Source organism: Mytilus edulis, chromosome 7 (genome assembly GCF_963676685.1).
Source record: "Mytilus edulis chromosome 7, xbMytEdul2.2, whole genome shotgun sequence".
NCBI classification, from domain to species: domain Eukaryota; kingdom Metazoa; phylum Mollusca; class Bivalvia; order Mytilida; family Mytilidae; genus Mytilus; species Mytilus edulis.
Genome location: NC_092350.1, coordinates 36,340,348 through 36,355,658, shown reverse-complemented (window position 1 = coordinate 36,355,658; position 15,311 = coordinate 36,340,348). Strand labels below are relative to the sequence as shown.

At 33.0% G+C, this 15,311-nt stretch overlaps 1 protein-coding gene across 8 annotated transcripts in view; it reads right to left on the bottom strand.

Annotated features, from left to right (window-relative positions):
* Window positions 1-4,811: 4,811 nt before the first annotated feature.
* The window catches only part of LOC139481379 (alpha-1,3-mannosyl-glycoprotein 4-beta-N-acetylglucosaminyltransferase C-like), a 53,274-nt gene continuing 42,774 nt past the window's right edge, over window positions 4,812-15,311 (bottom strand). For all 8 annotated transcript variants that reach the window (XM_071264688.1, XM_071264686.1, XM_071264687.1 and 5 more), the window contains 5 exons: window positions 14,850-14,986; window positions 8,559-8,587; window positions 7,361-7,489; window positions 6,733-6,826; window positions 4,812-5,993 (listed from right to left, as the gene is read on the bottom strand). In XM_071264688.1, the coding sequence (XP_071120789.1) occupies window positions 4,846-5,993; window positions 6,733-6,826; window positions 7,361-7,489; window positions 8,559-8,587; window positions 14,850-14,979 (1,530 nt within the window). In that variant the 5' untranslated portion in view covers window positions 14,980-14,986 and the 3' untranslated portion in view covers window positions 4,812-4,845. The remainder of the gene's footprint in view (window positions 5,994-6,732; window positions 6,827-7,360; window positions 7,490-8,558; window positions 8,588-14,849; window positions 14,987-15,311) is intronic.

The following is a 15,311-nucleotide window of genomic DNA, read 5'->3' as shown; positions in this document are numbered from 1 at the left end:
ACATTGACTTACACAATGGCTTATTACTATACTGGCAGGTTCAAAATACATTTGACTGTTAATGTTAAGTTCATGAATGATATAGGTGTACTCAATCTAAGGACGAAAGTGTTTCAGTAAAAGTTTATTTTGGCTGTTTTCATTAGATTTTTTCATGTTTGAGCTATCAAATGTAATAGGCTGATAAATTTTTAAACTCTTTGTCTCTACCAAACTAAATGAAAAAAGATGGAAATCTGCAGTACTGTTGTTCGTGTATATTACCAGTCCTAAAGGATTTCATAGACCGAATACAAGTGCTCCGGTATTGGTATGATTCAATTGCAGTTAACTGTCATTTTCAGCTTATGAATATATATAGCTACATCACGGTTTATGAAATATCAGTTTTACAGATGATAGCGGATATGTTCCTAATGTCTTCACTACAATCCTGTTCCCTTTTCACGAATGTCACCTACCGAATTAGACTTGTTTCCGGGTTTGTACTTACATGAGAAACACGACGGATGCCACATGTGGAGCAGGATCTGCTCGCCCTGTGATCAACCTTTGTTTTTGTAGGGATCGTGTTGCTTAATCTTTGGTTTTCTATGTTGTGTTTTGTGTACTATTTTTGTCTGTTTGCCTTTTTTCTTTTTTTAGCCAATGATTCTTTCTACTTCAAACTTTTCGTTTTATTATCAACTGTTGTATGTAAGCTGGTTTACCTATATTGGTCTTATGCTCGTTTAAGTGGTTTAATAAAGACTTGCCGTGCACTCAGAAAAAGCTGATCCTACGTTTTTACATGGTTTAAAAACCTATATTTATAAATGGGAATGTAGGGAATACGTCAGTGACAAATTAACCAAGCAAAAAAAATAACGAAAAGTTGATTGGAGGGCAACAGTCTTCCTCAAAAGACAGATAAATTGCAGGGCAACAGTCTTCAACAAGACAGGTGGATTCTGGGATCCCAAAAACACGTTTAACACCATTACATTCTGTATAGGTATGTACCTGTCCCAAGTAAGAAACCTGTAATTCAGTGGTTGTCGTTTGTTCATGTGCATGTACATATTTGTTTTTCGTTCATTTTTTTTTATATAAATTAGGCTGTTAGTTTTCTCGTTTGAATTGTTTTAAATTTGTCAATTCGGGGCCTTTTATAGTCGACTATGCGGTACGGGCGTTGCTTTTTTTTAAGCCGTACGGTGACATATAGTTGTTAATTTCTGTGTCATTTGGTCTCTTGTGGAGAGTTGTCTCATTGGCAATCATACTACATTTTTTTTATATCTAATAAAATATGTGAATAAAAAACAATCGGATATTTTCTGTTTACAGATTAACTGTCAAAATTATATAGATCGGCACTTAAAATACCTCATTGCCGAACCAAACACACTGTTTACTTTAAAAAAAAAAAAACAAAAAAAAAAACACCAAATTTTTAACATTGGAGACTGTGTATTGAAAAAAAAAAGTTTTTGATTTTTTGTGTTTAAACGCCACTTTTGCGCTATTTCGTGGCGGCCAGTTTTTATTGGTGGAGGAATCCCCAGTGCCCGATGAAAACCACAGACCTTCGATATGAAAATCAAGTTGACAATCATATTTAATTGAGATTGTAATCGAGTGCACCCGAACGAGCGGGTCGTACTCACAACCTAAGTGTCGACTGGCTAGTAGTAACTACTTACACAAGGGGAGGACCATTTAATTAAAAAAAAAATTGGGAAGGGGGGGGAGAGGATTTGTTTTAGATCGGTTATTTATTTATTTTTTTAACTAAGAGGACAAATTATTTATTTTCTGTACTGTTGAAGATAGTCCGAGATTACTCTGACGTCCAACGGCTGTTTTGCCAGACAAGCTGGGGTCGTGGGACGTCAGAGCTCGTCCCATATCAAAAAGTTGATATTTGCCCACCCAAAATAGATGCGCTGCTTCGTCGCTTCTGGTGCCGATTGAGGGCCTTGGATTTATATAAATCGGGCATCAATCTGTGTATTTTTCATTTATCTCTTCATTTATGTAAGTTTCACCTACCTGCCAACCTTTATTTTTCCATATTTTAACAGTTTTCACAGAGACCCATCGATTTCTGCATTTTGATTTTGGGTGGGCAAATATTGCGACTGTCATATAAGTGAGAGTTTTAGCGCTATAAAACCAGGTTCAATCCACCATTTTCTACATTTGAGAATGCCTGTACCAGGTCAGGAATATGACAGTTCTAGTCCATTCGTTTGATGTGCTTTATCATTTGATTTTGCCATTTTATAAGGGACTTTCCGTTTTAAATTTCCTCAAAGTTCAGTATTTCACTTTTTAGTTAGCATGTAAGTAATTGGTGCGTTACTATAAAAATATACATGAAATCAGTCACTATTTCTTTATTAGGAACTGAAGCATAATTTATTGCCTGCAAGCAGAAACAGTTATTTTTATGCTCTGTTTTCTGAAATACATACTTTTCCGTGTTGCAGATTTTGAGGCTTCATATGCAAATTTCAGGATAAAAACTACTTTAGACGAGTTCCCCACGTATCATTTATATAGAATAGAATTCATATCATGGAATTTAACCAAATACAATGTACTAGCTTTTTACTTTAAATTAATTGGTTTTAAAACTAATTTTTCATCAAAATACAAAGTGTTGCTCGGGGTGTCAGATTTTGCTTTTGATTTCATAAAAAGTAAATGTTTTTAAACGTGGAAAATGATTTCGTTTCCATTTTAGTCACTATCGTGGTCAGAAAAAAGTCAGGACTGTGGCTCAAGGCACAGAAACATAGAGCAAAGCTCCATATAAGATTTGTCTGAAGCCACCAGTCAAACTCCATCAACGTTCATCATCAGGTTCCTCTCAAAAGTATTTTTGCACGCCACAAAAAATACTTACTCATAAGCAATTTTGATTACTCTCTCTAATGAAACACTCACCGGCATCTTTATCATCAAGGAGACCTGAAGACGATGACACTACTATTCTTATTTTATCCAAATGGTAAAATAAAATAAAAATAAAAATGTTTAGATAATATTTCTCTTCTTCTTTTCCTGGAGACGGTCAGATTTATGTCCAAAAGAATAGCATCGGAAATGTGGTATCGGGAAACAACAAAGAGATTTTGGAAAACTTGCTACAGACTTTTTCACGGTAAATTTTTATATTTTATGGGTGGACAAAAAACCTATTAGACACATTACAAAAAACTTGTGTAAGCGCGGAATGGCCGAGCCCCAAGACGCAGGAATTAATATTGCAATTCCAAGGCAAAATATACTATCAGACTTCATCGCTATTGAACCTTGATATCCAAAAGTCTGACCTCTGCTTTAGATATCTTGGTTCTAACGTTGAAACACATGGTTTCCCCGATACGAGATGTATGTCTACTGTGCTTTCATTAACATAATGTGAATGTGTTCCAAATATGTCACTTGCACTTGCACTAGAAAGAATCGAATTGATACAAGAAAGGCCATTTCCCACAAGTTTCGTTAGCTGACACAATGACGCCTGTAATCCAAAAACAAATCTCGATTAACGCCAATTGTCACCTGCCATTCTTTCAAACTTTTGAAGACACAATTTCTGGCGTATGGCGAGCTCTTCACAGTCTTTCAGTCGTAGACCTTCAACATAAGGTCTGCATGTACCCTTTTACAAAGAGAAAGTTCCAAAAACAGTACCAAATAATAGTTTGCCTTATAAAAAGTTAGTAATTTCATTCAAAATATTTATTTGGTTTACTAGTAGTGTTTGCTTTCCTTAAATCTTCAAAACCGAACATAATCAACATCTCGTTTCTTGCCATCTACCGTTTCTGTTATCTTTTTTTCCGTCAGCACATAACATAAACTCATCATTGTATTGGTTACGTAACATATTCAATACAGGATAAAGAATACCTGGATTCCTGCGCCTTGGGGATCGGCTATTCTGCGCTCTAACAAGTCATCTGTAATGTGTCCAATACGTTTTGATCCACCCATAAAATACAAAAATTTACCATGGAAAAGTCTGTAGTCAGTTTTCCAAAAAACTCGTATGGCCTTCAACAGTGATTCAATACCGCAAAGTCAGCTATAAAAAGTCATGTGCTGTTATTACAGGCAACATAATTTTATCAGGATGCATTTCAGAACCAGTTGAATTATTTCTCGTTTTTCTTTTCGTTTACATTTTACCTATGGGATGGGGTTTTCGCAATTTTAAAGGTCGTACAAGCTGACGATACGTTTTGACACAAGAAATCAGTTGACGATATCATATTGTACCTGCATATCAAATTGTGTGAAATCTGATCATTTTGAAGTTTACAGAGATTAATTCTGTTTATGATATCAAATTGTGTTTAAAAATTAAACTGATATCTATGAATTTGAATAGCACAAGTGAAAAAATGTTCTTTTTTACCAATTTTGTTATAACTTTTAATTTGAACACTCAAAGCTGATCGTAAAAACACTGTTAACGTTTATGTATATGTGTTCATCATTACAAAAGTTCCTATAGAAACTTTAAGTTAGATTACACAAAGTATAAAATGCTTTTACTATTGTTCCAGAATTGTTCTTTTATTTGGAATTTCTTTTACCTGTCAATTAAGGTAGCAAACAGAGACCGATGCAAATGGGACGAAACCCGGTTATCATATCCTGCTAAGAAAGCACCACCCGTCATGTTATTTCATGCTTAAGTAAGCTTTAAGCACCGATTAAACCATGTGTATATAAAGCATAAAAACCAGCAGAGGTAATTTGCATTTTCATAAAACTGAAAAATTGATATCGTAAATGTCATAAGAAATAAAAACAATTATTTATTTTTATTCATATTTACGTCGTCTATTCGTCTAGTTTCAATGCTAGTTCACTTATAATGGCCCATTCATTCTGCGATTTTGTGACCTCGATTTGAATACAAGTTATGTTCCTCAACAGAACTGGAATGTCTGGATTTTTTACCTTTGCACTATCAAACGATCCTTTTGTCAACTCTCCAAGCTTTATCCAATCAGAACAGTGCTGGGATGAGGATATCTGCACTTCTCCATTTTGAATATAATCTGTCTTTTTTGTTGGATAGGCTCCAACAATAACGAGAGCCTTTAAAGTCTGTTGCTCCTTCAGTACGACTGTATATGTTTGTCCTTTTTGAGGACTTACTGCCCAAAAATATTTATCATTTATAAGATAAGCTTTATCAGCTGTATATGTCTCGTATACTACCATAGTCGTGTCCACTTCTGCTGGTGGATTCAAATTGTAATACTTTTTGCGTCTTGTAATTTTTGATCCTTTGAAATAACGGTCTACAATGAGCTGCTTTTTATTCTTTAAAGATGAGATTATACCATGATGTTGAAACAAACTTGGACGATATCGTATTTCTTTTTCTTGCAGTTTTATTTTTGCAATTATGTTCATTAAAAAGTCGCAAGGTTGTACGGCATAAAACAATAGAAAGAAATCAGAAATTGTCAATAAGTTAGATGATTTAAAAAATATTCCGATAAATCCCATATTTGAAAATCTAATTAAAAACCAATTGTTCATAAAAATTCGTTTATATTTCCTAATGTCTTGAATATAATTTTTGGCTGCAACAACATCATCTTCTAAATGCATGTAAAAGTCTGAGATATTATGACAATATTTAAATAAAAATGCATAGTGAATATTTTGTTTACTTCTCCACTTTAGACGTTCGACGCTATCGTTATACGTCGTTGGCATTATATTAAAATCCGGATATTGTTGTGGCGGTAAAGTTATGACCTGAATATGTCCAGATTGTATGTATTCATCATACGTTTCTGAAACGTTTAATGCTCGTTCATTGTTCCATTCAGTATCATCATCGTTAAACATTATCACTATAGTAACCGTTTCCTTATCTTTTGGTGACGAATTCGCTAATAACGAGTCGATCGTTTTATGGATGTAGTTATATCTTTCTCTTTTTACTGATGGGATGGCAATCGTAAGGAAACCTACAAAAGTTTTCAAATGATTAATGGTGTCAGTGCAAAAAAATAAAAAAGAAAGGTAGGTTGAACCATAATAATATTAAATCAAAGTTGAGTTTAGCAAATAGCTTAACATCCACCTATATGTTGAAACTGAATGTCCCATTGATCGCCTTCGGCTGTTGTCTGTTCTACGGTCGGGTTGTGGTCTCTTTGAAACATTCCCCATTTCCATTCTCAATTTTATCATAACATATTTGGTAATGTTCAAATAACTCACTTTGTGTATTCAATACAAGCAAATTCAGATACTTGACATCATTGAGAAAGATTGGATAGTGGTCAGAATGGAAAATGTTTTTTTTTTTTAAATTTAAAAAAAATGTAAAAGGTGTAATATTTTTAAAAAGTTGCTCTATTGGTTCATTTATCAGCTGAACTCTGGATTTGGAATTCGTTTATTAAACTGCAAGTTTCAGCAGGTTGGCATTTTTTAGTTTCTAATTTTGTTAAATAATGTTATAAGTGCCGAATAGTCATACCTTTGTTCTGTCTTTTTCTGGTGTTAAACAGAAGGTTGGGTCCTAATGAGCATTTTCAGTTTAAATCTCAAATTCATATGAAAGTTTATTTCTTTCAATGGGGTTCAAAAACATAATTAGATCATTCATTTTGTGTAAACACAATTCTTTGACATACATGTACAAAGAAACGAATCGTATACAGGACCCTAAGATTTCAGAACTACATAATATGTACATACCTTTTTGTGGTCTGAAATGACCATACTGTAATGATGCACTAACACTGAAATTTAACGTGAACTCTGTGGATCCCGGAGTTAGTATAGTTGTTTTCTGTCAACATTTAAAATAATAGGAAGAATAAAACAGCATGTTTTGTACTATCTCCTCTTAATACTATTTAATGCATTAGATAGCAGTTGTTATCTTATCTGTGTGTGTTGCATTGTCGTGTTGTTTTTTTTGTTGAAATTCAGTGTGTCTGGTGTTTCGTTGTTTTCCTCTTATAATTGATGTGTTTACCTCAGTTTTAGTTTGTTACCCGGATTTGTTTTCTCTCAATCGATTTATGACTTTCGAACAGCGGTATACTACTGTTGCCTTTATTCAGAGATTGGTTTATGTTACGATCAATCTACCTGACGCATTCATGCATTCTTGTAAAACATATTACATTAGGAACTATAAGGGATATAATTAATTCTATAAATTAATAATAAATCATTTGTGTACATACTAGAAATAATGAAGATGAAAATGTGCATTTGACTCTTTCAAAGTATAGTACAGTTATACATTAAAGTGTAATTTGCAATTTTAACAAATTATGGATATATGACATAAATATTTAAAACTTGTATACATTACCAATGTTTCAGAATGAGGCGATTTTGTAACCAATTGTAATAGTGCTTTGCTTGTTGTACTTTGACTGGTTACATTTATACTTGTTTTCATTCTTTTAGTACTGTTCTGAATCACTATAGCTGTGTAATTCTGTAAAAAAACGGTAGCTTTGTATATATATAGTTATCACAGGTATATATTTGACACGTTTTATATTAAATTTTAGAGGCTATCAGATAAATGCTGGTACCAGCAGGTGTAATACATTAAGTTTGACCTTAGTTCATCAATTTGTCCTCAATGCTCTTCAACTTTGTACTTGTTTGGCTATTTAACTGTTTTGATATGAGCGTCACTGATGAGTCTTATGTAGACGAAACGCGCGTCTGGCGTATTAAATTATAACCCTGGTACCTTTGATAACTATTTAATATACTATTGTGTCAGGTAAGGGTGAAGGTTGGTACCTATAAAAACGCATTTGTTTGCACCTGTCTTAAATCAGGAACTTGATGGTTGTTGTTTATTGATGTGTTTTATAAGCGTTTTTCGTTTTTATATAGATTCGGCTATTTGTTTTCTCGTTTGAATTATTTTACAGTTGTCATTCTTGTGGCCCTTAATGGCTTCCTGTGCGATGGGAGCCAAGGCTCCGTGTTGAAAACCGTACTTTGACATATAATGATTTGCCTTTTCTTACAAAGTGTGACTTGGATGGAGAGTTATCTCGTGTATTTGCACTCATACCACATCTTCTTACAATGTATATATATGAACGTCTGTAGTACGATTGTATGTCACTGATTTGTACCGATTCAATTTCTACCGGAAGTTTAGTCGTCATTTGAACCTTGATATCATTGCAGGGTTTCAAACAGTGGTATACTACTGTTGTCTTTATATACAGAGATCCATTTCGAACTTGATATTTTATTAAAGTATTTTAAATACAATGCTTTTTAATAATAAAGACAAAGTCATAATTCAACTCGATAGTCATAATGGTTATTTTCGATGTCTTAATACAGTACAGGTTTCAAAAAAAGCTTTTCATATTTACAGAAAAAGGTATAAGTTTCATTATAAATTCCAACTTGACATGTATCAGAATTAAGCCCCAAAAAAACTATAATGTAGTAGCAAATATTTCTTTTTTACTTCAGAATTATGGTGAATGCACAAGTAAAAATGTTTTTAAATGCTGGGGTTTAATTCGTACCTTATTCAGCAAGACATCTTTATTTTCACCTGAAAAAAAAACACAATTTAAAACATATACATTTTAGTTAGTCACTGGGATTGGGGTTGACGTCTATTATTGTGTGCGTATTTACTCCCATAATAAATACGACAGTTTTTACGCATATAGTCTGTTATGATTGTATAAAGTCAACTTTAACATGGTTTTTTTTTAATATTTTTTTTCAGTTTTTTTTTTTTTTAATAATTATTCAGTTTATTGCACTATTGGTTGTTAACAAATACCCTAAAAGGTACAACTATCCCAGATAGGTTTATCCCTGTGTGTGAATTATCAAATGAACCAGGGGATTCACAAGATAAACTTGTTATAAGTTTCAAAAGTGGTTAATATATTATTACAATCTATATAGTTTACAAAAAAATCTGCATAACAATAAAATCCGGAAAACATACGTTCTCTCTGTTTACGTTTTTCTATTTATTTTAATTGGATATCATTTAAAGTCATTTAAAATCATTAAATAGTTTAAAATAAAATAAATAAATTTGTTAAGTTACTATTAATCAAAAGTTTAAGGTTTAATATGATAATTTAATGTTAAGTAAGCCTTGTGTTCTGATATTTTTTGCAGAAATACTTATATTTAAGTTTGTAAAGGAAACTTAAGGGTTGATAAAAATGGCTAAGTTGTTCTATTAAGTTAAGAAATTATTTTTCTATTAAGGTATAAGGAAATTATACTAGGATAATAAAAATTTTGTCCCAAATAGGCGATAAAGTAACTATTATGTAAGCTACTGATTTTCTCCCTAACTTAACTTGTGTGTTTTTTCTAGTGAAGTAGGAGATATAAGGCTACTGGTGCAGTGTAAAGAAACTTGAGTGAAGTACCAATAAAGATGTGCATATTGGATTAACTTTAGTTTTTAGAGTATAGTATATAACTAACTATAGAAATTTCTAACATTATTGGGACATTTTGTAGATGAACTGATCTTAGGAAATGTTTCTTTAAGGTATGCATAATAAACCGTTCTATTGCGTTTGGTGTTAAAATAAACGTGTTATGATATAAACCCCTACTCCAAAATAAATGAATAAGAAAAATGAAACATACATGCAATCTTGTGCCTGAGAAAAAAAAAACAGTTTTGTTGTATTAATCAGTGTGCAGACTAAAAAACTTTATTTTATATATTGAATTATTTCGACTTGTACTTTTCAAAAATAATCTCCTTCTTAAAAGGCTAAATATAAATTTCAATACATTATTAAATTAAGACAATAATGAAAATGGATCAACAAAATAAACATAATGTAGTATGTTTGGTAAAATGTTAATACATTAATGTTTCTTAGACAGGAAATACTTGCATTGTATTTAAGAAGCGGAAATCTTACAAGATTTCCTAGAGACTAAACAATTTGTATTTTTATAATTTGATACTATGCACATCTTTCAACATAGATAAAAATATTTAGATATGCACAAATTGTTCAAAGTATTTATCAACAAATGAAGTGTTTACTGAAAAAGCAAAATCTACTGAAAAATCACCATGCGACGTCATCAAAACGTCATCTTTTTAAAATGAGCAAATACAATATGTTACAAGTATCATTTTCTTAAAAAACGAAGAGTAAGCATGGACTAATATCCAATTGTTCAAAATATTTGAAAAAACTAGATATCATTGAGATGGGAGCCATCTCTGTGGGACCCACTGTGAATAATGTGCATTAAAAAATTGTATCTTTACCATAGGACATGGGTTTGTCAACTGAAATCAAAGTTTTTGACCTTGACCTTTGACCTAGGAAGTTGTAAATAAATTATGACACACCCTTTGGTGTTGTTTTATAAACATGTCAAGTATAAACTTTGAAATGATAACGGTTCTCAAGATATAGAGCGGACATGATCTTTACCATAGGACACGGGGTTGTCAACTGAAACCAAAGTTTTTGACCTTGACCTTTGACCTAGGAAGTTGCACATAAATTATGACACACCCTTTGGTGTTGGTTTATATACATGTCAAGTATAAACTTTGAAATGATAACGGTTTTCAAGATGTAGAGCGGACACGATCTTTACCATAGGACATGGGGTTGTCAACTGAAACCAAAGTTTTTGACCTTGACCTTTGACCTAGGAAGTTGCACATAAATAATGACACACCCTATGGTGTTGGTTTATATACATGTCAAGTATAAACTTTGAAATGATAACTGTTCTTAAGATGTAGAGCGGACACGATCTTTACCATAGGACATGGGGTTGTCAACTGAAACCAAAGTTTTTGACCTTGAACTTTGCCCTAGGCAGTCGTTCATAAATTATGACACACCCTCTGGTGTTGGTTCATATACATGTCAAGTATAAACTTTGAAATCATAACGGTTCTCAAGATATAGAGCGGACACGATCTTCACCACAGGACACAGGGTTGTCAACTGAAACCAAAGTTTTTTTACCTTGACCTTTGACCTAGGAAGTTGTACATACATCATGACACACCCTCTGGTGGTGGTTAATAAACATGTAAGTATAAAGTAAGAAATCATAATGGTTCTCTAGATATGGAGCGGACACAAAGTTATTACAAAGTGTTACGGACGGATGGACGGACGGACGGACAGACTGGTCACTATAGGGCGACCCGCCTTTGGCGGGGCCCTAATTAAACAAAAGCTCTGTTATTATACTTTTGACGATGCGAATTTAAGCATGGATGCAATTTGGGTACTCCTCATTTCTGAATCATTGATGGTATGGAGGTCAGTTTAGACCAATTTTTCTATGACTCCATATGGATTCAAAATTAAATTTGTGAAACCATATAATGAATAATGATACATCTACAAAATAAACGTAGAATGAAAACTTTTGTCTGAAGTATAAATGAACGTAGGTTAAAAAACTGTCAAAATAGGTGCAATTTGGGTACCCTGACGTTAAGTGTCTTTTGGTTAGAAAAGTCGTTTATGTCTATCACGAGGTACATGTATGTAAAGAATGTTGAAACATGTTTGATATCGAGATGCGATTATGGTTTTTCTATCTCTCTTTTGAGGCGAAATTGTTGATGAGTTCTATTTCGATGACGATGACGGGTGGCTGTTGAACGTCAAGTAGAAAGTTGAATGCATATTCAGGACGGAATTATAAAATATGACATGAACATTAATTCTGTTGTTTGTATACAAGACTGACACACTGAGCCATATCTTAAAAGAGCGAGTTCCCAACGTAAAAGACCAGAAGAAGCTCTAGACCAGTCACCTGACCAGACACATTTTAACACTTACTCCGTACCGACCAGTCTTTGCTCTTACTTTTACACAACGAGTGCTAAGAGGAGAAGCAAGTTCTAATTTGAAGTTTTTCATTTGACCCGATCGGCGTTCGAACAGACGACCTCACGCAATCAAAACGAGGTCGAGACTACGGAGAAGGTGTGTTGTAATTCGACCTCAATGGCACAGGGTTTGAGTACGTTATTAATGTTACGTACTGTAAATGAAATGTAAAAACAAAAATAACAGATAATCGACAGTTAAATAGAAATAGTAATAACAAGAATAATCAGTTAAAGAGGAATAACCAGAATAATTAGCAATAAAAGTTGAATAATCAACAGTAATTCATGTGTAGTCAACAGTTGTAGTGGAATAACCAAAAGGTAAACAGGAAAGTATAGGATAACAAGTTAAAGAGGAATAATCAAAAGGTAAAGAGGAAAGTATAGGATTACAAGTTAAAGAGGAATAATAAAAAGGTAAAGAGGAAAGTATAGGATTACAAGTTAAAGAGGAATAATCAAAAGGTAAAGAGGAAACACACAAAATTAAAAGATAAAGAGGAATAACAAAAATAATTAGAATAATCAACATTAATGCAGGTACAAAAAAATGTATAGTCAACATTTGAAGTGGAATAACCAAAAGTTAAAGAGGAAAATAAGTTTAAAGATTAATAACCAGAACAATCACAATTTGAAAAGGAATAACCAGGATAATCAGTAAAAGAGTAACAATCAACAGTGAAAGAGTAACAATCAACAGTGAAAGAGCAACAATCAACAGTGAAAGAGCAACAATCAACAGTCAAAGAGTAACAATCAACAGTCAGAGTAACAATCAACAGTGAAAGAGCAACAATCAACAGTCAAAGAGCAACAGTGAAAGAGTAACAATCAACAGTCAAAGAGTAACAATCAACAGTGAAAGAGCAACAATCAACAGTCAAAGAGTACAATCAACAGTGAAAGAGCAACAATCAACAGTCAAAGAGTAACAATCAACAGTGAAAGAGTAACAATCAACAGTCAGAGTAACAATCAACAGTGAAAGAGTAACAATCAACAGTCAAAGAGTAACAATCAACAGTCAAAGAGTAACAATCAACAGTCAAAGAGTAACAATCAACAGTGAAAGAGTAACAATCAACAGTCAAAGAGTAACAATCAACAGTCAAAGAGTAACAATCAACAGTCAAAGAGTAACAATCAACAGTGAAAGAGCAACAATCAACAGTCAAAGAGTAACAATCAACAGTGAAAGAGCAACAATCAACAGTCAAAGAGTAACAATCAACAGTGAAAGAGCAACAATCAACAGTGAAAGAGCAACAATCAACAGCGAAAGAGTAACAATCAACAGTGAAAGAGCAACAATCAACAGTGAAAAAGTAACAATCAACAGTGAAAGAGCAACAATCAACAGTGAAAAAGTAACAATCAACAGTGAAAGAGCAACAATCAACAGTCAAAGAGTAACAATCAACAGTGAAAGAGCAACAATCAACAGTCAAAGAGTAACAATCAACAGTGAAAGAGCAACAATCAACAGTCAAAGAGTAACAATCAACAGTGAAAGAGCAACAATCAATAGTGAAAGAGCAACAATCAACAGTGAAAGAGCAACAATCAACAGTCAAAGAGTAACAATCAACAGTCAAAGAGTAACAATCAACAGTGAAAGAGTAACAATCAACAGTCAAAGAGTAACAATCAACAGTGAAAGAGTAACAATCAACAGTGAAAAAGCAACAATCAACAGTCAAAGAGTAACAATCAACAGTGAAAGAGCAACAATCAACAGTAAAAGAGTAACAATCAACAGTCAAAGAGTAACAATCAACAGTGAAAGAGCAACAATCAACAGTAAAAGAGCAACAATCAACAGTCAAAGAGTAACAATCAACAGTGAAAGAGCAACAATCAACAGTGAAAGAGCAACAATCAACAGTGAAAGAGCAACAATCAACAGTGAAAGAGTAACAATCAACAGTGAAAGAGCAACAATCAACAGTCAAAGAGCAACAATCAACAGTCAAAGAGTAACAATCAACAGTCAAAGAGTAACAATCAACAGTGAAAGAGTAACAATCAACAGTCAAAGAGTAACAATCAACAGTGAAAGAGTAACAATCAACAGTGAAAAAGCAACAATCAACAGTCAAAGAGTAACAATCAACAGTGAAAGAGCAACAATCAACAGTAAAAGAGTAACAATCAACAGTCAAAGAGTAACAATCAACAGTGAAAGAGCAACAATCAACAGTCAAAGAGTAACAATCAACAGTCAAAGAGTAACAATCAACAGTGAAAGAGTAACAATCAACAGTCAAAGAGTAACAATCAACAGTGAAAGAGTAACAATCAACAGTGAAAAAGCAACAATCAACAGTCAAAGAGTAACAATCAACAGTGAAAGAGCAACAATCAACAGTAAAAGAGTAACAATCAACAGTCAAAGAGTAACAATTAACAGTGAAAGAGCAACAATCAACAGTAAAAGAGCAACAATCAACAGTCAAAGAGTAACAATCAACAGTGAAAGAGCAACAATCAACAGTGAAAGAGCAACAATCAACAGTGAAAAAGTAACAATCAACCGTGAAAGAGCAACAATCAACAGTGAAAGAGCAACAATCAACAGTGAAAGAGCAACAATCAACAGTGAAAGAGCAACAATCAACAGTGAAAAAGTAACAATCAACAGTGAAAGAGTAACAATCAACAGTGAAAGAGCAACAATCAACAGTCAAAGAGGTAAAATGAACAGTCAAAGAGGTATAATGAACAGTTAAAAAGGTATAAGATAAACAGTTAAAGTGGAATAACTACACGTTGGATTGGAATAAGCAATAGTTAAAGATAAATAATTATCAGTCGAACTATTAAAGCTAGAGGAATAGACTGCTGTAACATGTATAAATTGTATAATAAGCATAATGTTCAGACACCTATGTTTTGAAAATATATCATCTAAAAATAAATTACTGACATTTAAACTGACCTTCAAGGTTTATAGACGTATGTGGGTATCCATCTATAACACTGTTTAGTTTTATAAATCCTATTACACTACATGTACTCAAAAATAGGATAAACGATTCTCTTCTCCTACCACGAGGCAATATTCGCATTTTGTGTCTGCAATAAAGTAGTAAGAAGCAGTTAAATGAACACCTAGATTACCGCCTGCGTTCATCAAATGAATAGGTTTTTAACACATATGTTACTCCAGAAAAAAAAAAGTTACATATATCATTGATGTATAAAGTGTCTATCTTAAAACTACATTTTCTTAATGTTTTTTTTTTTATCGATCTACAACATTCAGGTAAAATAATTCGGAGAGAAGGGGGAATTACACGACTTTCAATGAAATAAATAAAATCCTACCTGATGAGAAGTCACGCTGAAAAAGATGCTTTAATAGTTACTACCCTGATTATATATCGTGATTATCAATATT